The sequence below is a fragment of the Pteronotus mesoamericanus genome, unplaced genomic scaffold (assembly GCF_021234165.1).
Source record: "Pteronotus mesoamericanus isolate MK-2021 breed Mesoamerican mustached bat unplaced genomic scaffold, CSHL_Meso_final contig_43, whole genome shotgun sequence".
NCBI classification, from domain to species: Eukaryota; Metazoa; Chordata; class Mammalia; order Chiroptera; family Mormoopidae; genus Pteronotus; species Pteronotus mesoamericanus.
Genome location: NW_026555161.1, coordinates 2,295,842 through 2,320,445, shown reverse-complemented (window position 1 = coordinate 2,320,445; position 24,604 = coordinate 2,295,842). Strand labels below are relative to the sequence as shown.

General features: G+C 41.5%; 1 protein-coding gene across 1 annotated transcript in view; it reads right to left on the bottom strand.

The window, feature by feature from the left end:
• The window catches only part of FAT3 (FAT atypical cadherin 3), a 629,111-nt gene that overhangs the window by 189,084 nt on the left and 415,423 nt on the right, over positions 1-24,604 (bottom strand). The window contains exon 4 of the mRNA XM_054577438.1: positions 7,910-7,971. Within this exon, the coding sequence (XP_054433413.1) occupies positions 7,910-7,971 (62 nt within the window). The remainder of the gene's footprint in view (positions 1-7,909; positions 7,972-24,604) is intronic.

Genomic DNA, 24,604 nt, shown 5'->3' with positions numbered 1-24,604 from the left:
ACTGCCACTCACAGCATGGGCACAGCATCCTCTCGGTGGACTCAGTCCTGAGCTCAGGGAAGTGCCCAGCAGCAGAGAGGGCCCCTGTCCAGAGCACTGAAGGGTAGTGAAGGGCAGAGCAGTAGGTGCTGAGGAGCAGCTGAGGGAGTGGTGAATGGACAACCGAAAAGAGTAAGAGAAAATCTCCTCTTTTCATGTGTGTATATGCTGATCCCTCAGCGTGGGCTGACCTGACACCTGGTAAACCCATTAGAAAATGAGAGTGAGAAGAGATAATTCAATTTGCCACATTTTAATATGCTGATGGATGTTTATGGCCATATGTGTTCTATAAAGGAAGACCTATAGTGGACACTATCATGAAGTGATTATGTGTCCTCGGACCTCTCTCTTCTATTTTCTCAGTCTCAGTCCCTGCATCTATATGATGGAAGAGAAGAAGTTTGGATGGTATGAATGAAAAACAGCTCCTTGAGTTCAGGACAGCAGCTAACTGTTAGTAAGTAACAGCAGTTACTGTTAGTAACTCATGAATAACTAGAAGTTTCACTCTCTAATAGACTTCAGTGTGAAAGGCAAAGGAAAAAACACTCACTACAGTAACAGAATGTTAGCGCCTACCCCCAATGCGAGACCCAAAATAAGCATTTGATAAAGCTTTTAAGACAGGAGGGAAAAAGAACGAGTCTCCATTAACTGAAGTTGATATAGCATGAATGTGAATAATTACGGCTTGAAGAGGCATGGTCCCAGAAATAGAGAACAGAGGAGAGGGTGTCATGCTCTCCTGGGAGCTCTGGAAAACAGAAGTCATGCCCAGTTCTCCTTCTGAGTCCCGAGCCTGCCACAAGTGCTGTGAATGTGCAGGTAGACACCATCTTTTTTAAGGGTCTACTGGTGCTTCTTGCAAAGTTTTCTGAGGGTGACAGAAAGAGGAACCCAGTGAGAGAATTTTCCATTTCTCTTGGGATTAAATTATTAAAATATGGACTTCTTAACGGGTTGAAAAAGCCTACAATTCTTCACCTTCAGAAATCACCATCATTTCCCAAGCAGATACTTATCAAAGAAAGAAACTGCTAAGGAGTGTGCTCACTGAAGAAATCAATTTGCATCCTAAGGCAAGGAGAAAATGTTACAAAAACTTTCCAAAGGGCTGTATTTTTTCCCTCAGAAAATAAAACTTTAAAAAGTGATGAGAATTTTAGACAGGAAGAAAAAATAGTCGCAAAAGGTGTGTTGTACAGAGGACGAAGATATAGATGAGGATGCTAAAGGGACAGATACTAAATAACTTACGTTCCTATGTTCCTATAGCTCTAGTGTATTCCTCTGTAATGTGTTTTGCTATTTATACTGACTGAACTATAAAATATCACCAAATTCTCTTGGCTACTTCAAGTTATATGCACACATAGCATCGTTTCTCATCTCTGTCTTTATATTGGTTACTGGGTCCTGTCATCTTTTTTGATTTGCAAATAAACCACTCTCTCTGTTCTCTTTTGGAGACTTTTATCAGAACCATCCAGCCCTGAACAGAGAAACATTTCAAGATCAAGAGGGAGGCAAGCTAATACTCTTTCAGGAAGCAAGATAAAGATTCACACATAATTAAGCCAGGACTATAGAGTTATTTAAGTGGATATATCTTTTAAGAACAATCAAACTGCCAAACGCTGTTCAAACTACTGGGCGCAGTACTGAAAAAGAAAGGGAACTGACAAGGTGTTTGTTGAGGACAAGGGGAAAAGGGAGCAGCTAGAAAAGAGGGAGGGACAAACAGTGATTTAGTAGTCTGTGTGTGCTAGGTCCTTTGTGTAGTTCGCCATGAGGCAGAATTTATTAACTCTATTTCACAGATGAGGCAACGGAGGAGCAAAGCAAATGGGAAGAGTCAGTGTGTTCCATCCTTTCTGTCTCTGAGATCGTGCACTTTACAGTGCGCTACTACCCTCCCTCCATGATCTCATCTAGGGATAAAATAAAGGTCTCTTAGCGTAATCACTCATTCACAGGACATTAATTGAGTGCCTCCTATTTTTCAGGCATGGGGCTAGATGCTCTGAACACAGAGATGAGTAAGACAGTCGGTGCTGACAAAGCCACCACTGTTCATGGATCCCTTACTGTCTAAAAAATGGCATCCTAAGGACTTTTTGCCTGTCATTTCATACTCTTTATATCAACCCTATGTTAGGAACTGTTATCCCCACTTTACAGACGAGGTAAAGGGGGTCCAGAGAAGTCCAGTAGCCTATCCAAGCTCTGTGAACAGTCCTAAAATAGCATCTCAGCCCTGTCTGAATTTTATATCCACACTTTCCCACACTACTTCCTTTCGCTAACTTGAGAAATCAAGTTGCAAGCCCACAAGGAGATTAAGTTTAGAAGGTGAGGAAACAATCTGTACAAATGGTTACAATAAAAATTAGTGCCTTTATTCCCTTATTTCATAGCTGCCTTCTCTGATAATGGGGAAATCAGGGCTGAAGTCACAGCTCTTGATACTAAGCTAATATATTAATTCACTATTTAGTTTGTGCATCCATTATCAACTTTCTGCATCTATTTGCTGGAATTGGGCTTCTACCTACACTACAATCATAACAGGCTATCAAGGAATGTATATGACTGGGAATAAATGGGCTGAAAATTCCTTATTTTTGGAGTGAGAGAAGATCAGACTAGTATTTTCACATAACAGCCTTCTAATTTAGGCAAGAGTGTAAAACTTAAAACTAACTAAAAAGATGTCTATGCTATATTTGTGATTTTTTTAAAGTTCTGTGCTGTTCTTGTTTCTTTAGCAAGTCCCTTGGATTCTGTTAATAACTTTCCACTAACACTCAGAGATTTGAGGTGAATGCTTACAGACTCAAAAACCCTTACAGCCCATACATGGTCAAGTTTACCAGCTTAAATCAATGCACAGGCAGAAACCCAGCAGTGCACGATTAAAGTGCCTTCTATCATGAGGATAGAAACTATAAACAAATCATTAATATCATCCTGGTTACCTGTTCATAAGTATACCTGCTGAGTCAGCTTCTAAATGGGTCCTTTCAAGAAGAGAAATTTTATTTTATTGGGAAGGAGAGAAATAAAATAGAGCCAGGAGGTTAATAGGAGTTTAAGAGTAACATAGGGTCATCTTAGCAATTAAAGGCTCCCCAGGAGGTTAATCACCCACACCCAGCACATACAAATGACACATGTATCAGCAGTTATAAAATTCTGTGTACAGTGCAGAGCTGTGATCTGCACCCTGGAAGGTATTATTTTACTTATTTATTTATTTTGAGGAGATGAGTTACAGCAATATTCTTTCCATGACCCATTTAGAAAAAAAGAAATGAGTGTCACTCAAACTGTCAGAGCAATGTTATATGTAAAAACCAATGTGGCCAAGCATTTACAATGGGTTGGGAGGGGGAGGGCAGGGAGAGAGAGAGAGAAAGAGAGAGAGACTTAACTGGTTTCCGTAGTAGGAGGGTTTACTAAATGAAAGAGCGCATCATACGAGGAGGGGTCCCTGGGAGTGTGCAGAGGCAAGCTGGAATGGTTCAAAAGATCTCCAGTTTCAAAAATTTCTGTTCTGAAAATTCAGAAAAGACAGCGTGCTGTTTCTTGGCCAGAATCATGAGGGATTTGTGTAGACAACCATTCCCTTTGACTCACTGCCTTCATGTTGAAATAACTTTCTAGGCCCAGCATGGAACTGCACCTGTCCAGGGAGCCATGTCAGCAAGCCAGAACTTAGGTAACTTCCCTGACCCCGTAGACGCTCTGCTTGAGTTCAACTGCAGTAGATCCAGGCAGCCGATCTCAAACACCAGACCAACGCTGGGCCTTCTCACCCCGAACAAGGTTGACTAAGTGGCCCCAGCCAATCAGGTATTTTCTGTTTTTCTCCTCCTTGATCTTTATTCTTTTTTTTTTTTTCGAAGCTTCTACCATGAACATTTATTTTTGTTAAAGCAGATTATAAATTCTCATCAGTACAAATATATATAACTTACATTTGATTGTAAGGCCAACGTTCAAAAGTAAAAATGAGATGGGATCTCGTGTTGTTACCAGAAATCAAGTGGCTGCTGCTGGCAACGGGGCGTTCTGCTCGCCACAGGGGAGGGGGCCGAGGGTGGACGCACACACGTACACACACGCACACCCCTGACCAAACCAGGAACTCCATCCCCACAAAACTTGGGGGAACAAAATTTAAAGGACAAAACAAACCCCACCAAGGCAGGCCCACATGACAAGCCAGCACAGTAACCTGCGTTCCAGTCTATGGATATGATGGCATTGTTGCCTTAGTGTTAAGTAAAGGATTAACATAAGGAAACGGCAGCAATATATAAAGGAAAATACATATTCTCTATAGAGCACATTTAGATTGCGTCCATTAAAATAATGACATTAGAATTTCATCATAGGTTTAAAACCAGGACAATACTAGTCTTTCATTTTCTTTATTTAAACTACAACCTAGTCACTGTGTTGGTCATAGCATGATTGTTGTTGCAATGTAGAAAGCAAGTCCAAGCAGCGCACTAACCCCTCACCCACCAACCCTTTCTCCAGTGACTTACAGAAGATGTTTGAAATTGAACTGTGAGCAGTCCCTATGGCTTATGTATTTTCTCTGTACTTAGGCAACGGGTGGGGTGGAGGTCAGAGCAGACTTTGCGTCCCTGATCAGTACACTTTTCACTAATCCCAAAGGTTCCAAGGAGCATGTCCAAGCACACAGTGCTGTGCGGGTGATTTTGCAAAAAGTGGAGAAAACCATTCCTAGAAAAGAGCTGTCCTAGTTAAGCTAAAGAAGTCAAGAAAATGTAACCCTCGGCCCATTCCTCCTGCCTCAGCCCCTTACAAATCTCTGGCAACAGAGAGGCAGATGTATCTGAACAGGAATCTGTATTATTCAAAGCACATTTACTGGAATATAACACAACAGGAAGCAAAACGACCTCTTTTTGTTTTTCAGGCCATGCACCCGCCTCCTGTCAGTACTGGCCTGTCTTAGAGGTCAAGAACAGGGCGGCCTGTGCTTGGGCTGTGGACGAGAGGCAGGCGGTATGGCCAGAATTCCCAGGAGGGCGCACCAGCAGCTGCCCAGAAGAGCTATATTTTAGGGGGCAGGGTAAAGTTGAGCTTCCATTTTGAGTAAGAATAAATATTATAAATATATATCAAAAAAGCCAAAATCTTTATTTTTATGCATTTAGAATATTTTAAATAGTTCTCAATATTAAAAAGTTGTAAGAGTTGTAACTAATCTTGCCAAAGGTAAAAGGGTTAACTGTAAGAAATTGTACATAAGATTGATTTATCATTGATGCCTATTGAAGTAAAATGAGGAAAAGCCGGAGATGCAGATGGGATCCCTAGCTTATTTGGTGTCAGTCTTAGTAAGTAGCACATTGCAACAACGATCTTTATTCTTTATACTAAAAACGTTTCCCACCTCCTGCTCCATTTTGCAGTTCTCCGAATGGATACAGCACGCTTCATGAAGTGTTAAAGTTTGTTTCTATCACCTAAGTAGTTTTCTTGAATCATTTTTTAACAACACTCATCCAAATCACCATCATCTCTCACCTGGTTCCCTCTGAAAGACCGCACAGTCCCTCCACTCCTGGAACCCTGCCCAGCCTGCCTCTGCCCAGCAGAGCAGCCATCGACCTTTTATCTTGGCGATTTTGCATCATGTCACTCCAGCTTAATGGCTCCCACTGCTCTCGGAAAAAATCAGGACCATTACTGCAGGCCTGTTTGCTTTCTCCTACTTGACACACTACCATATTTACCCTCCCCCGCACCTTTCTACCCTGAGTCACACTGGCCTTGGTGGTCATGTGTGACCACCTGGCCTTGAATAGAATCTTGGCTTCATGTCACCAAGTTTTTCCTCCTTAAAGGGGCCCTTCTAACCAGCCTATTGAATGTAGCCCATCCCAGCCCCACTTTCAGGTACTACCACGGAACCTTCTTTGAGTGGCCTTAGAGAGCTTGCATCTGAAGTCACAGCATTTATTTGGTTATCATGTGTCTTCCCATCCTTCATGTTCACCCTGCATCCCCAGCACGCAGGGCAGTCCCCGGGACTTGGCCGAGTCCGGTGGTCCCTGAGGCTCCTGCGTGCCAGGGCCTGGAGCTGCTATCATCTTGGAATAGGGAGGTGAGTGGAATCTTTAGGAGGGTCCGGGTATCATGGCACCAGAAGATAATAATTAAAGCCACAGTGATTATGACTACCCTTTACTCAGCACCTACTTAGCACCAGATATTGGACTGGATGTTTTACACGTATTTCATATTTGAACCTCCCAGCAGTCCTCTAGGTAGGTTGTTAACTGCTATGCCATACTACTTTGTTAGGCAGAGTAGACCAGAGACTAAGAAATGGTGTTCCAGATCCATCTGTGTCAGACTAAAGAACCAAAATGTTTGGTCAGTATTAATGTAAGTCTGTAGAGGATGTGAAACCATGAAGGGCTCTTCTGGGAAATAAATCCACATGCCTAGAAAATACTCTTGTGTTTTTCTCTACAGTCACGCTCTGCACCACACACACCCTGAGGACACTGCCTTTCCAGGAACAAGCCAGTAAATGATCTTGGACAGATTCCCCAGCTAATGAGACACCCTCCCTTTTCCCTGCTGGGAGGTAACGGGTTCAACCATCTAGGAACACAGCCTCTCCAGGAGACTTGGACTCTTCGCTGCAAAGGAAAGGAGCACAGAAATATAATATAAAGTGTCATTATTCTGGCAAACGTACTCTAATTCTGGACCAGGTACATACAGCAGCCTAATAGTATAATTTTGAAAAAAAATTATAATAATTATTTTTTGGCAGCCTGGAGTCTTTCATCTTTATCAGATGATACCAGTGTTTTAAAGGGTTATTGTAATGCTGCAAGGTAATAATAATAATAATAACCCTTTATTATGTGTAATGCTTTAAGAGTTTTAAAAATACTTTGATATAAAAATGGAAGATTTGATCTTAATAGATATCTTTTGAGGTATGCACGTGTGTATGCCAGGGGGACCTATGAATTCCAGTAAGTCTTTCTTAGGGCCTAACAGGTCATTTTAGAAGCACAGACACATTGTAAAACCTTAACAAAGCCCTAACTTCTAAGCATTATCATCTGTTCCGTATCACACTTAAAACACAATGTCATACATACTATTCAGACTTCAACTTCCCAATAAAGACACTACTTGATAAGTAGAGAAAGAATGTTCCACAAAGCTCTTTAATATCTATTTTTTCATCCCTGGCCTTACAGTGCTTTTCCCCTCTTCCAGAAATAATTCTCTTCTAGTTTATACTGCCACTGCTTCTGTCTTAATGAATTATAGGAGTGCATGTTATAGTTTCAGAAACAGTCATCTTGGACAGTGAATCAACTAGCAGCCTTCTCTTCCTCAACTCTCTCCCTGGGATAAAAAAAAAAAAAAAAAAAAAAAAGAAAAAGAGGAACAAAGACAAAGCAAAGCACTTCACAAATGATGCACTTCACTTTAGCTGCAGTACTTTTGCTCTTTCTCATTCTACATCTGAGGCCACAGTGGCTCTGGGGGCTCTGCTCCTGAACTTTCTTTTCCTATTATTGACAACAGGACTTGAAGTAAAGGCAGAGATGCCCATGCATCTGCTTGTATTCAGCAAAAGCCAAGGCTGCTGTGCCACCTTTGCTGAGTACACAGAAGTATATTCTGAGGAATATACCAGAAATCTCAAAATTCAGAACCAGTCAACCCAAGAGAAACATCTTTATTGTGTAAGCCAATGTTCAAATATATTAAAGTTGTAGTTTATATCGAAAGTTAAAGAGGTTTAGTGAAAGTCAATTTAATTGAATGCCAGTTCCCTCTACGTGCTTACCTCCAGAAAATGTTCTGCCTGTTGTTCTCGATCCAATTTCCTTGAAGTTGTTGTAATCAGACCTGTGTAGAAATGAGAATATTTGACTTTTAAATATCTGGGGCAAGTAGTTTACTGAGAGTGGGAAACAAGTCCAGTTAAAGGGAAAGCAAAAACAATGGGAACAGTAACTGTCCAGTCCCTAGTGACAACCAGATGGTCTTGGAATTCTTCTTCTTCTTTTTTTTAGGATAAGCAATTTATGGATCTTCAGAATTATTTTTTGAATTATTCTTTTTATTTACTGATGGGGGAGAGAAACATCGATTTGTTGTTTCACTTATTTATGCATTCATTGGTTGCTTTTTTGTGTGTCCTGACCAGGGATTGAACCCATACACATGGCAATATGGGGATGACTCTCTAACCAGCTGAGCTACCCAGCAAGGGCTTCAGAATTATTCTTAAAACAAAGAAAATTTACAAAGAAAATCTGAAAAATTTGTTCGGGTTCTGTTTACCTCAGGTATTATAAACACTTTGGTGATGTAAAAACTCACGAAAGAACCATTGTTTTTCTGATAATGAGGAATTTCAATGATTTACTTGTATACGACTAAAATTCTGCAGTAGGAACCTCATTAAAGATTTTAGAGTTTTCGAACAATTAATATATTGTTGATGCTGATTAGATTCAGGCTATGAAACAGCACTTTCTTATTTAACTTTTCTTATGCTTACAATGTTTTTGTTATACTTGACAAAGAAGGTTGTATTTTTGCAATAACTATTGTACATAAAATTACTGCAAATTTAGTAACTCATATACCTAAGATTTCATGCTATAATTTTATCATTTTATTATACGTGTTTAAATCTTCACACAAAATAAGTCCCACACGGGAAATATCTGTCTTTTCTTTGAATGGTCTTTCTCATAAATGAATCACCCAATTCATTTTGTGTATAAAGACAAAAATAGGGAATGAGAAGACAAAACCTTCAAGGCCACCCAGCTTTTACACCAATTTGTCTTTTGCAGGTTTTATTATTATTATTGTTGTCAAACGGCAATTATGAGGTCAAACTTACATTCCATTTTTTGATTCTCTAGTGTGTCTTAAGATAAGAGGCTATGGACTGGGCTGTTTTCATGACATACACTGAATGACAGGAAATCACAGAGAGAAAATCACATGAAAATCTCCCTCTCAAGGCTGGCCAGGTACATCAAATAAGAAAAAGGTATTTTATAGAGGTTTGCTGAGGACTTCATGACCTCCAGCTTTTACTGTACATGGAAGTTGTGGGTGGCAGTACATGGTGGGTTTTAGAGAAAGCTGAGAGCCGAGAAGAGGCCATAGGGGGTTAAATGGGCTTCAAAATACAATCCCACTGGAGTAGCAGAGCTCCTAACCAGCTGCCCCCCACCCCTCCATTCGCATCCATCTACATTCCCACAGAAGGAAAATCTGTGTTCCCATCACACAGATGACCTGCCTTTCTATGAATTCTTTCTGGAATGGGCCCCACTCCACTGCTTCACCCAAGGATCTTTCAAGTTTAGGTCAAGTGTTAGCTCAGGTATTAGAGGTGACCTCTCCACCGGGGTTAGGTGCCCATCTGGCTTGTCCCAGCAGAACTGGTATTCTCCACCATCACTGTCCTTTGCCCTATATAGCAATCCTTTGCTCATAGGTCTGCATTTTCTTACTAAACAAGTTGACAGAGTTCCTTCAGGAGAAGGGCCTGCCTTTTCATTCTGAAGCCTTGGTGCCCACCAAGCTCCTGGCCTAAAACAAAGACCAGCAACCTCATTAATGCTCAGATAATGGAAATTGTTGTAGAAGAGATAGATTATTTATATTCTAATCTGCAGTTTTGCTTCAGAATAGGATGTGTTTGCTTGGGAGGGTATCGTTTTGTGTGTAGGGAGAGTATGGGACGGTGGGCAGAGTGTATATGCCGTTAGTATTCATTTGAAACCATTTCTTGAGGTCCTCTGTGTGAATGGTGACATGCTCAGCACCCTCAGAAACAAAGATGAGCTATCGTTTGAGATTATTGACAGAAGACGGTTATCAGGAATTTTAAGCGAGAGAATCAGTAACTTCTCTTCTCTGGCTGCCCATGAGAACCTTCCGGAAACTGAAAACAGATTCTGTGTCCCGCTCCATCCCTCCTTTACTGTATCTGAATCTCTTAGGGTGATGACAAATAGTCCCCTGATTCTAAAAGAAGGTTCTACATAATTCCACCATCCTTGCTGACTTTCACTATGACTTTATTGACATTAATTTTTCTGCTCAACCACACAGAAAAGAGAAATACATTGAGCTGCTTCAGCATATGGACCAGGCGCCTGGGCTCGGTGTATGTGCGGGGGTGAGCAACAGGAGATGGAGGTGCTGTGTGAGGGCCCTGGCGATTGGGCTGATAAAGGAAGAATAAAGGGGAACACAGCTCTCTGCTTCATATTGACTGTGGGTTGGTGTGGTCACACCAGTAGGTGCCTTCATTTCCTGGCCATTCTATTTTACGAGGTCATATGTCACAGAGGCTCTTTCTCAAAAGGAGGCGGGACGCTTTCACCTTTTCAGGGGGCTTCCTCTGGAAGAGGTCACAATGGGAGAGAAATATACTCGTTAAATTAAGGCTATGAAGGGGTGAAGGGCTGTCGGCTTCCACTCTGCTGTTAGCCTGCTGCTCTTCCAGTCATAGAAGACCAGGAGCCCTTTGCCCTCTGTTCCCCTGAGGGCACTTGTGGCATTTCAGGTCCCACTCACCCTAGGTCAGGTCACCACAGCCCAGTGTGGTGTGACTGTGCAGAGGGAACAGGTCAGCTTCCTCTCCCCATCATTCTTACAGTAATTTTTTAGGAAAGTCATGTGTTTTCGCAAAGCACATGTGTAACTGGGAGAGCAGCATGACTCCCCTTCCATCTGTATACCTTCACCAAGATGTGCCTTTCACATATTTATCAGCCAACAGAGAAAGCAGCAGGCTTCCTGGAAAGTCTGGAACAACATACACAATAGTGAACCTGGAGCTGTGAGGAAGGCAAGCAGGGTCTGTTCCTGGAAAAAAGGCAGGGCAACCTCTGCAGGCTTTCAATCTCTAGGTGTGCATCGTTTTTATTGGCACAGAAATGAGGTGAAAGTATCTAATGCAAAAGTGAAAACTGGTAGGAAATCAGATGAGGTAGGGGAAGGAATGATGAAAATAAAATTATAGATTATGGTGACAGTCACATAGTTCCCTGAGTATTCAGAAAACCATAGCATTGTATATTTTAAACAGGCGAATGGGAGTTTATGTAAATTATACATCAGTAAAGCTGTTTAAAAATCAGTAGGGAACCATAACTGTGCCTTTTAGATTTTAACGTGTCTTTCTAGTTGGAGAAGACAGGCATTTCAAAATACTTTGAATGAGTGAATGAATGAATGAACGATGGGGTGAGTGAGTTTAGGAATCAGGCATGAAGAGGGGTTGGAATGAACAGAGTGATCAGGCTAGTCCGTAAGGATCTGGAACATAAAAATAATGAACAAAGCATTTTGGGTGAAAGCCACAACTGGCAGCTATTTGCATTGAAAAAAATAAACCTTATTGAGCCAGGGTCAGCTAAATCACAAAGCTGAAAAAACTTTCTTCCTTCTAAAGCACCAATTTTCAACCTTTTTAATCTCATGGCACACAAAAACTAATTACTAAAATTCTGTGGCACACCAGAAAATATATTTTTTGCTGATCTGACAAAAGGTATAATTTTAATTGATTTATAAGTGTAATAATAATAATAATAACAGCAACCGCCTACGTTTTGCTCCAAAGTGAAAAAAATAAATCAGGTGCCTATACTTGTATATAAAGATTTCTGGTACCAAGAATTAACCAATCGGATGCAACCTTATTATATGATGTGCCAATAAGATGCAACTCTATTATTTGACCTATGTGTTTATGGTTCAAGACAGTGCATTCACACTGGATGGTTATTGCTGTGTTGGCTGTTGTCATTTTTTAGTTTGACAATCTAAGGGAAAAGAAGTCAGTGCCCCTGACTAAATAGTCAGGGGCTGTACATTTGAAAAATTCCTGAGGCACATCAGTTGAATACCATTGCATTAAAGGAACATACTTAGGATGAGCTATGGTGCTTTGGAAGCTGTGTTTTTTATAGTCAGAAAGGAATGCGGTGAGCCACCCCTCACAGCCCAGAGGAATTAGTCAAATTGCCAAAGCTGCATCTTCATTTTCACAACTTTGTTGTGGTGAATGCAGTTGGGCTTTAGAAAAGGAAAATGAATAAAACAGAGTGATCTCCCTCTACAACTGCTATGATTCATCACCGTGGAAGGCAACCTCATTGCAGTCTCTGCAGGAAAGGGGCACGGGCACCACACAAGGAATGTGGGCCCACACAGTAAATTGGAGACTGACATGACAAAATTGAATTTCAAAGATAAATCATAGGCAAGCTTTTGAATGTGGTTCGGAGATATAAACACACACATCATTTGATACAGTCACATTTGCAAAGCTCCAATTTAGGAGGGGAGTTCGGCCAGTCCTAAGGGAATGATACTCAGTAAAGCAGTCGGGAGGGCACACGGCTGGGACCGTGTAATTATGTTAAAATGGCCACTTGATTTTTGGTTGCGGAGATGGAGGAGTCTAACAATCGCCTTGAGGAACAGCCTGAGCATGAAAATGTGGCTGCCTGTTCAAAAGAGAACCCAAAATGTTCTAAGTAGTTACAATTAGAGAAGTGATACTTGTGAGGATGATATCTTTTCCCTGCTCTTTCTCCCTGTGGGTGTCCTGGGTCACAGCTGTGTAACCTACTGCTATGACAGTCACATTTCCTTTAAGTGTTACTTGAAGCAGTAGAGTTCTTAGCTGTTTCAGCATAATTTTCCAAGACTCTTGGAAGCTAGGGCTCGCCTTAAAAATAAAACTAGAATTATCAGCTCTCTGAGCCAAAATTAGTGAGTATTCTATCTTTTTCATACCCCATTTTTCCACGCCTACCCCCAGCTATCTGGTAAACCCCTCAACATCCTTCCAGACAGTTCAACTGTCACCGTCTCTGTGAAGCCTCTTCTGAGCTTCCCTTCATTTGCATGTTGCATGTTACTCAACTGCTGTCTTGATCCCCTTCACAGTTTTAGGAAGGCAGAGATTCTGGGTAGTTCACTAGCTGAGCTCAGGAGGCTAGATCAGTGCCCGTCACATTTGTTGGCTATGTAAATATTGCTGTCATAGCACCTAATACTGGGTTCGAGTTATTTGTTAAAGAGTAAATCTTTCCAAACTATACACAAACAAAAAGGTGGTGAGTAGGTCTTATTCATGCTGTGTTCTTGGTATTTGACATAGAACCTGGCACACTGCAGGTATCAAGCAAAACTTGTCTCAGTGGTGTCATGGACACAGTCTTCCAGAGCTCTAACCTTGTTTCGCCATAATGATCCCAAGGCATAGGAATTAAGTGATCTAAAAGCTCTCTTCCATCCTTTGAATGATTTTAATATTTTCCCAATTTTTGGACACTCTCTTCCATGCTCATAGTTGGAGGTCATCAGAACAATTCCTGTTGGCCTTTTAAAAATTTCCAGCTGCTGATTAAAAATTTTAATCTTAAATGTCATGCACAGGGGCTTTGTGGCCATCCCACTGTCTTCCCAGATCCTGGTTTCTAACTAGTTTATAGAGAACGGTGGGCACCTAATAGTATAGCAATGACCCCCATCTGAGTACTATGTGCCAGGCACTATACTAAACCGTTCATATATATGATCTCATTTAATCTCACAATAGTTCAGAGAGATAGGAACTATCTTGACTTGGTTTACATGAGGAAACTGAGTTAAATAACATGCCCAAGATCACCAATGACTGAGCAAGGATTCAAAGCCAGAAACTCGGAAGCTTCTTCCCTGTCTGCCTAGCAGACGAGGATGCAGAGTGGTGGCAAAGCCACCTGCCTAGGAGCTGGGAGACCTGGGTTCCAGCCTCAACTCTGTCAGTCACTGGTTATGAGATTCCAGTAATCCCATCTTTTTTTCTAGGCCCTTGCTTCCTCTTATAGGAATGTTCCAATGTCGCTTTTCAGTATGAAAAGTCTACAACAATATAAAAATACTAAAAAGAGACACTTCTTCTCTCTCCTCTCCTGCTTTCTCACCTGGCCCCATTTTCTTCTTCATGGACCCAAGTGCATCTATGAAGGTCACCTAGGCAGGAAGAGGGGCTGTATTCTAGCTTTGATTTATCCACAAAATCAGCACGTAAATGCCCACATGCATACATCTCAAAGGGAAAAAGTAAAAAGGTCACTTAACTGCAAGTGTATGTTTTTAACTAGGAAAAAAAAACCCTTAGTCATTGCCATGTTTGTTGTCTCTTCTTCAAGACTGTACTTCTAGAACCCTGTTTCCACCTCCTTTAGCCCATTACAAAGCCTTAAAATGTTCCCTGCATTTATACATATACATAAGGATGTGCAATGGATTTACAGAAAATAAAAGGGACACAGTAAATGCAAATTCATGATTGTAGGAAAAGTTAAAGTTGAAGTTAACATATATGTTAGGTTTATTTTAAAGAATACTAAGTAATAGGTGGTCTTAGACTAGATGATGCTTGTTTGAAAAGAAAAAGAATAACCAGGAAGAAAAAATATAAAAGACTTACAACATCAGTTATGAAGGGGTTAAAACAGGATTCTAGAAATTGGCCCCGTCACACATGCTTCTTAAGTAAGGGCTGTTTCATCAGGTGTAAAGATTGGGAGCTGCTCGATTGAGCATACAGTGCTGCTATTAAATTTACTAAAGAACATCTGACACGGGAAATCACTGAAGGAGCTCAAGCCTACAACTTAAACTTTTCTTTATAAAGAGTTATTTTCAAGATGCTCACAGACCTGTTTTAAAACTGTGTAAGTGAGGTTGCATCTAGAGCCAAAGAATGAAGACCATGTGGATTGACTGGGTTCATAGCTGTGGCTTTTCTGTAACAGAAAAGTTTCATTTCTTCCTTCTTTGCAAGCCAAGGGATGGCATTTCCTGCCTTCGCAGCAGAGACATCACAGGCAGCATTTCTTCTGCCAGAATCACCTTTCCCTTTGGATATAGGATTGGTAGGTGCTGCAGGTAGCAGAGGGAAAAGCCAGCTTGTGAAGGAAAAGTGTTGATGCTGGCACACACTTTGTACCTTCCCTTCAGGCCTAGTTGACAGATGGAGTTGCCCATAGCCTGGAGGGAGAGTTCTGAGCTCCAGACATGCCCTGCTCACTCACTGTACCCCTCATTACAGACAAGATCAATTAGGGACATCTGAGTCGAGGCAACTGAGTCATCCGGGTGAAGGTTAGGATCGTGGCCAACAAAGGAGGACTAATGAAGAAGATATATGGTGGAAAATGTTTCCAAAGGCCTTTTCCTCTGAATCACTCTCTCTTGTAGCAGGTGGTCCTGCCAAACACACACACGTACACACACATATACACTTAGGACTAGAGATGCTGCATGTAGGTTTAATTCTGCCAGAACACCTGGGTCCTTACCAGTCCCATCTGTCCCTCCCTCAGCTCCTGTCCTCATCGCCAGTCCTCATGGCTCCCCTCCCATCTCACCCAGATCCCGCCGGCTCTGCCTCTCGATTCGGCGGAGATAAAGAAGTATTTATGTACCTGAAGAAGTCTCCGGGCAACTTTAACTAAACCTCGAATGCCATATTGGGTTTCATCAGAGAAATTCAGCTACAGATGGTGAACCAATATGAAGGGTGTCGTATGAAATGGTGCCATCTTTAGGTGCCATTAACATACCACTGATGTGTGTGCTCAGATGTGCGTTATGGTGCACTTCTCCCTTTTTCTGTCTCTGTCAAGATTTTTTTTTTTTTTGCATAACTCTAAATATTGGTTGATCAAAATAAGAAAGAAAAAGTGGCCGGCAACCTAAATGACACTGGATGGATGGGTCTTAGAGGTTGTCTAGTCTGAGAAGCATCCTGGTATCCTGGTTAGCAGCACACCGACCAGTACCTAAGCTCTGCAGCAGACCGTCTGGCTTCACATTCCAGTCCCACCCCTAGGCAACCGCCTGTGCTTCGGCAAGTGACTTAGCTTCTCTAAATATCAGCCTTCTCAGTAAAAGGAGGCTTATTAAATTAAATAACCGATTTCAAATGCTTAGCTTGGTTCCTGGCATATATTAAATGCTCACAGCATGTTGCTTTACTATGCGCTCCAAGGATGATGCCTGGAGTATCACATGTGTTCAGGGGTCTAATCTTGCCTCCTTTCCATCCTGAGATTCCCTTCAAATGTGTCTAGACATTTGGGCAAGGAAAATTGTAAAATGTCTGCTACTTACCCTGTCATCTGGCAGATAAGGAAACTGATGCTCACAGTTGAAGTAATTCGTTCAAAGACTTATTCGTAAGAAATCCTTCATCTGTGCACTGCTAAATGTTATTGAGTGGACAGTATATACCCTCGGTTCTCAAAGCGCGACAAGGATTAGCAGCATCAGCATCACCTGCGAGCAGCTGAGAAATGCAGAATGCAGGCTCCTCGCAGTACACTGAATTTTGAGACACCTGCACCTAGACCATTGCTGGTTTCAAACTTGGCTGTGCACTGGGATCACCTGGGGTGCTTTAAAATATGCAGATGCCAAGGTCCCACATCCAGGGATTCTGAATGATTTGGTATAAAGAGGGGCCTAGGCATAGGGATTCTGAAAAAGCTCCAGGTGATTCTAATATCCAGTCAAGTGTGAGAATCACTGCCTCTCCAACTGTTAGCCCTGGGTGAAGGGGTTATGGTAATTAATTTTCCTGGCTTACTTAAATGGTCTAGCTTTCCCACAATGAACAATGCTCTATTTTTATAATCCAAAAGGATTAAAGGCCAATAAAATGGCACAAATGGCACACAGTCTCCTGCATGTCCTTGCCGGATTCCACCAAGGTCTACCTGAATCCCCCTAGCAAAGGTGTCAACTTCGTGCTTGCCAGGATTGTTCTTCCTTTCGCTCTGACCCATGCTTTGTGTCTTCCTCTAAAGCACTGGCTGATGACAGCAAAGGTTTGGCCTTTTCATTCCACACTCCGGCATACTTTGCCGTACTGCCTATAGGGTTACACCTCTCCTAGCTCCATCTGGCCCCCTTGGTTCTTGTAGTGGAGGTAAAATGCCATCTCTGTGGTGATTCCACATATTCCCCACAAAAGCATGTTGGACACAAGGCACAAGAGTAGCAAGAGCCACAAGGATACAACAAGTCCTCATGTCTGCCTTGCTGCAGCAAACAGCCCCATGAGGGAGATGGACACATAGGCCAAGGACATCGACTGCATGTCCTTGGTAACTCTGGGTGCCCTGAAGAAGGAAAGAGAATGCTGAGCTGTGTGACTCAGAAAGATAAGAGAGTAAGTTGTATTTGTACCAGGCCTTTAATAACGAATAAGAGTCCAACAGATAAAGAAGCTGGAAAAAGTTACAATACCTAATCTGTAGCTGAGAATAACGCGACAGAAGGAAGACTAACAGAAAAAGGTAAATTTGGTTTTAAATCTTGGCTCTGCTATTCCTTAGCGGTGTGACCGAGGACAAGTTACATAACTTCTCTGAGCTCAGTCTTGTTACCTTTGAAATGGGGATGGTAATAATCCCTAAAAGGCTTTGGTAACAAACAGCACAGATGAAGTGCTTGGCAGAATGCCTTGCACTGAGCAGATGCTATTTGGAAACAGAAACAGCACCTATAAGAAGCAGTGAATTATTTTTTATTTTTATTAAAAACCCTAAAAGCACTGGGGTGCTATTACTAACTACATTCAAAAGGGAAACCTTATCGTCTCTAGTTTGGTCACCTCTGACAACGTCTGAAAATTTAGTAACCAGATAACTGACAGTTTAAGTTTCTTTCTGTTTACTTGAATGAAAACACCATCAAGTTCTTTAATTCCTACACACTCTGGAGGTGTGAAAACAACTGCTGCACTCCCCTCAGAAATGATTTCACTGGAAATAATCTGTTTCTACATCTGTTTTCACATGACAGATAAAATCAGGAGGATGGATGGAGTGCAAATGATGCAGAGGAGGATGTGCAAATCTTGAAAACATGTGTGCTTTGTAGGTACCCAGTTCTTTAAGACCATCTTTGCTCCATGATTGATAAAAGGTCTTAGGGAGGAGCAATGCTTTAGAATCTAATTTTAAAAATTCTGGGAAAACTGTCACTTGTTATGGGAGTTTTGAATGTTATCAGAAGACTGACAACACTTTTTTTTCATATCACACATTTTCAAGTTAATTTTCACACAATTCAATGCTGTCTTTTTGTCTTAAATTTACACACACACACACACACACTCACTCTGTAATACCTCATTTTTCATTCTACCCATCTGAAAATTTGTAACAGTAATGTGGCTAGTTGAAGTTTACCTTTGTGTTACCTAGGTAAATTAATACGGTAGCAAGGTCTCAGGGGAATATTTAATGTACTGGAAACAAACTATTTGCAAAGCACTTTAATTTTAACAACCACTACTTTGATGTTTTAATTGCAAACAACCTATGTAACTATTCATTAGAGACTGTCCAAGCAGGTCTTTTGTTTGGCAACACTTTGCTAATAATAACATTAACCTTATGTGTTCATTTGAGAATAGTAAACATGTGTCCCTTGGAATATTCTAGAACACACATTTTCAGCTGCTATAAAATCCTTCTCAATGAGAGTCTGAATAATGAAATGCCATGGTATTTCTGCTCATTGGGAAGAAGGACCAACGATTGCTAGAATGATGAAATGTATGCCTAATCATTTATCAATGCAGCAACTTTGTGTAAGTCTTTAAAATTGTTGTGTGCCTCCGTTTCTTCCTTTGAAACATAGCAATGATTTAACTGAGAAACAATTAACCTCTTCCTCAGTAGGAGTAACATACAGTTTTTTTTTCTTTATAAGTGGAAACAAAGGAGGAGCTGGAATCCTTTACAATTCATTGAGGAAAAATGCTGTCAACCTGGGGAAAGGCGTATATTTCTTCTGCTATTTTGTAAAGAGCTTTATAAACAATTCTGTTATAGCTTTATCACATTGTCTTCTGTTTGCAGGCTTGTTTCCTTCAATAACAGAGGTTGTCCTGTGACCTCTCGAGGACAACCATGTTTTTATTCATTTAATGTTCATTACAGGGATACCTTTTAAGAAACTAGACTAATCTTTGTATCTTTCATGCTTGGCACAGTGCCTTGCATATGAATGGCAATCAATACATATTAGTTTATTAGATAAGTAAACTATACTATTTGTGTGTGAACACATGTACATGTACACCACCCAAAGCAGGTAATGGTCCATGTTTGTGAGAATGATCACCTAGTATTTGTTATGGCTTTCAAAAGCTTCCATGCCTTTTGGGAAAGGCTTCCAAATAAATTCAAAATAGAATTATGTGCTATGGTAGTGATTTTGGACTTGTAACGTACAACATTACAAGTTCACAAAGCCATGTTCTTTTCACATCGTGTGTTGGAGTCTGACGTCTGTGTGGTTGAGGTTAATGGAGGGAAATGGCAAACTGCCAGTGTTAATGAGTTTTTCGACTCCAGTATGTATTTTCTTTCACTTTTGCCTTTACTTTTTGTTTAATTAAACTGTTATTTATCTAATAACCTGTCACATAAGTAGGGATTGCTCACCTGTCAGAAAGGGTTCAACCCATGTTTCATTTCCCAAAGAATAGTAAAGCCTTGTCAGGGGCAGGGGGCAGGGGAGGGGTAGAGGAAGACAAAGGGAAGGGCTGCAGAAAGCAGCCGGCCTCCGACTTCTCTGGGTCCACCGAGCATTCCACGCTGAACATCAGGATGGAAGACTGGTCAGAGAGCCTTGCGGCTCTCACTCCTGGCTGGAATTAACCCATTCAAAATGCATCCAACAATCTAGCAAGCAGCGTGCTAAGGGGTAACTCAGCCATGTAATATCAAAAGGGTAACATGTGTGGCATTTTAATTTCTATTCAGAAAATGCAAACAAAAGACCAGCAATAAAGTGAGAGAATCAGTGAAAGAGCAAGCTGAGGAAAAACCAGAGAGCAGCCAGTGCTGGTTCTGTGAGACGGGGCCTGGCACGCGCAGTGGGACAGCCTCAGAGACCACCACTGCATCCGTGCCTAGATCTTGTCTATTCTATATTTATCCACAGACAGAAGAAACATGAATATACTTCAGTTATTGAGAGCTACTCTGTGTGACTCCTAAGTTTGTGCCCTTGGCTAGCATACCGTTATTTTTTTTGCTTGGTTTTCTTCTACTGGTGCCTTTGGCAGAAGCTTGTTTGGGGTTTCCTCCTATTTCCAGAATGAGAACAGTGACAGCAGACCTGAAATGGGGGCACATGACCTGGCCAGTCGTACATTAGGGGTTCAGCTGATGGCGGATTGCAGGGCACACGTGTTGAAGTTCCTGTCTCTTACTCCTTGTCTTGTCATCCCCGGCTGACCTCCATCCCCTCCCACGTAGTCCAGCAGAGGCGCCAGAAGCAGAGCTGCTAAATGTTTCTCCTATCAATACATTTTCAGCAGTTTAGCATTCCCTTTTTGGGGCTAACAGCTCACACAAAAGATACCCATTTAAAAACCACCAACATGCCGAATACACATACCACCTATGTCAAAAGAAAATGTCATCTTTGTTGACATTCAATATCTTCTGAACAAATGGATGCGCACCCAGAGTCTGAGTGTGGATTTTTAACCATAGCACCGTGTCAGCTCTTTCTCAGTGAAAATGAGCTCGATTCTGCTGTGGCTGTAATTAGTGACTGATTAGTACTTGTACGTGTCCACGCACTGGCCCTGGTTTAGCATCCATTCCACAGGACTACTTTATTCTGTTGCAATTTTACTTCTTTTGTGTCACACTGGTGCCCTGACACTAGAAAACCTGAGACTCAAGCTAAACAAACTAAGGTTTGAAACTATATGAATGGATTTCATTTTTTCCCACGGGAAGAAGAGTGTTGGAAGGTTTGGCATTAATAAACCAAAGCAGCAGACAGGACAGAGGGCAGGATGCACCCCACAGTTTCAGCAGCTGTTCTGGACACCAGGTTTTTAATATAACACAAGCTACCGTTCTGGACCCACCGTAGGCTTGGCACCGGGGTACTTGCCTTTAGAGGACTCTGAGAGTTATGGAGAACAAGCAGTGACTAAATAATTGTAGCCCAGCTATTAAAGGCTCTGGTGGAACTACGCAAAACAGTAACATGAGGGCACAGAGGGTCAACCTTGAACTCCACCTGGGAGGTGCAAGGAAATGCTTCTCAGAATGGGGTCCCCTGGTTGGAATGAGTAAATGTTTCTGAGGTAGACAAGGAAGATAGGACCTTCCACAATATTCTGATCAGAGAGGAAAAGCACATAGGCAAGAAATATCCCTAGTCCTGTTCCAGAGTTACTTCAGGAGACCTTAGGGGAAATCTTGGAATTTTTAGTATTTATGGTTGGGACTGGAAGGAAAGTACTATCTTTCTCCTTATGAGCACTCAAGTCAGTCAGCTCTAGAAGGTGCTTTCTTATCTTTTAACTTGGAGGCATCTTTGCATTTTTATGTGTCACAAAATAGCATTGTGAGTTACAATGGGAAAAGTTCTCTTTCCATTCCTATCACACTCAGAATAAAGGGACCAAGATCACATTATAAGCAAAGACCTGGCCTTAACAAAGTGACAGGTGGGGATGACAGAAGAACACCAGAATGTCCAACAGACACTATTTAAATAGAGTTTCCTCCCATTCCCTTTGCTTCCTCCTGGAAGCAACACTGTAGTAGGGTGAGCAACCATCCCCGTCTGCCTGAGACTATTGGCTTGCACTGAATATGCCAATTCTACATCCCGAGAAACTCCTTGACCTTGGGCAAACCAGGGCGGTTGGGCTCCCTAGACCACACCAGATGCCAGGTCTCTGTGACTGACTGATCATACAGTAGACTTTCAGGGCCGGATGCCTGTGAGAGCTTTTACTATCTTGCCCTGCCATCCACTTCCACTTACAGGGGGGGAAGAGAACTAAGGCCCAATGAGGAGAAACACCTCGTCAGATCGTACAGTGCTTAGCTTCAATGATGGAATGCCTGCTCCAAAACACTCAGAGCTGCTTTATGACCTCTTTTTGCCTTCCTCACATAATCACATATTTTAACCCTCCTTCCCAGCTTCTCCCTAATATAACTAACAACTGATACCATTTTCAGATTATTCTCTGCGTGGTCGATGGTACACTGAGCAGTTTAATCGCAACATTTCATGTAATCCTTATAACAATTCTAAATAACTATTATTAAATTGCTAATTGCTACTGTCATCCCCATACTGCAGATGAGGAAACTTAAGTCTTACTTAGCAAGACCAAGTAACCTGCCAGAAGTAACACAGTCAGTAAGAGAGATTTGAAACTTGATCATGTTGTTTGGCTCCAGAATCCTCATTCTTAATTATGAGGACACAAGACTCCTTTTCCAATTCATTTTTATCTTTCACTATTTCATGTAAAATTACTCCATCATTGAACCAAAATAGGTGAAAAAGCCCAGGAGTGGATTTCCCATCTCCACACTTGGTTCTATCTCCCATTCATTATTTCATTCACTGGAAAAGCAGCTTCAGATGAGAGCCTACACTTGCCTTTCAGGTCTCAGTAGGTTTGGAGCCACCTCAAACCTTCCCACTGTAATATTGTTTCAGAAAAATGCAGATTTGCTGTATGGATGGTGCTTTTGTCTTAAGCCAATGAGCTGTTGTAGGAAAAACCCAATTAAATGACATTGGGGCCCCCCACTCACCGAAGGACACCCTAAAGGAATCCTTCTCTTAGGAACTTTGTCACAATTATTACCTTTCCGATTTCTACTAGATTTTCTCTAAGGTTTTCTCTCTTTTTCCTCATCCAGTTCTTCTGCTTGCTAATCTCTTTATTTTGAAAGCAAAGTCTTCATACTTCAAAAATTCAACTCACTTCACCAAAGTATTGATAATTTATCAGCAGGTTCCAGCTCCCCTGCAATTCTTCCTGTTTATTGAATGTTTAAAGCTTAATTTTGCTTTCAGCCTTTGTTCTTGCCTTTCCCTTGACCAGTAGCCCTCTTCTCTGACCCCCTCTTAACCCCCATATCTGTATGGCTGGTTACTTCTTCATCACACGGACCTCAGGTCAAATATCACCCCTTGAAAGAACACTTCCCTTCTCTGATCACCCCACCTAAAGTCTCCTCCTCCTCATTCTATATTCTTCTGACCCAACCTGTCTGAAATCATCCTGTTTGCACACTTGTTCATTTACCTGTGGTCTCTCTTCTTCTCAAGAATGAAGGCCTTATAAAAGCAGGGGCTTCACCTCTGTTGCAGCTAAAAGAATGTCTGGCACCCAGTAGGCCCTCAGTAAATGATGTTGAATGAAAGAAGAACTTCCTATATGCAAAATACTTACACATATTGCTGAAGCTCTTCTATCTCTGCATTTAAATATTTTGCACATTTTTTGTTCTATTTTAATTTTCCAAGTGAATGTTCTTCTCAGCATTGGTTTTGACTCTAGGACTGAAAGTTTCCGCATATTCTCCACCTGAGAACTTGCCTGAAGGGCAGTGGACGGGGATCGAGAAAGGTCCAGGTTTGGTTCCAAGCCTCCTCACTTCCCAGCTAAAGGGTCTTGAGCAAGTGACCCAAACTCTTTGAGCTTCAGGTTCCTCACCCCTAAAATGGGAATGCTTACACCTACCTCATGGGACCACTGTGACTATGAAATGAGATGAGGTATGAAAAAGCACCTGCAAATGCAACAAGCACTTGATGTGCTCTTTATTCTGACACCTTATATAGTTATTAAGGATATTTCACTTTTATAATTTTACCTAAGTATCTATAAATACTCAGTAATTTTGAAAATGCAGATCTTGGAATATATGGAAGTTCAGGATAGTGTGTGAATTCTCTATTCTTTTCAAAAACCCAGGAGCCTCTAGGGCCAACTCTCAGGAAGGGTTAGTTAGAAGTTTGCTTCCAAAGCAATGCCAGGAGGTCAGCAACACTGTGGCAGGAAATTCTAGAGAGATGGACGTAACTTCCACTAGCAGACCAAAGAGGTGAGTGTGAAGGTAAAGAGAGCTAACCTCATTTGAGTCAATGAAATGAATACAAATCTCAGAGTTGATTTTAATCTCTTGCACATGAGATCATCAGAACACCTCTCTGCTCCTCTGATCAGGCCTCTCTTAACTTCTACATCCCTTTTGCTCAGGTGTACTTTTCTAATGGTATAAATGGGCTCTTCTGTAGGGAGTCCATAGGTAGAAGTTCCCAGCTATCCCTTTTCGTTTACCTTGCCCCTATTTTTTGGTAGGAGCATTTGTGGCCTTTGCAAGAAAGATTGTGATGAAAGATAGTGGAGAAAGCTCTGGAGTTTGGAGGACAAGGCTGTACATTAGCTTCTGCTCTTAGATACTCTATGATCCTACACTAGTCACATAACCACTCTGTTCCTCAGGTTCTACCCCTATAACAGGAATAATACTGACTATTCTGACCACATAGCCCATCCATTTATTATCATCCATGACTCCCTACCACCACAGCTTAGTAGCTTATTGAATAAAGTCTTGACTCAACCTGATGTTCAGAG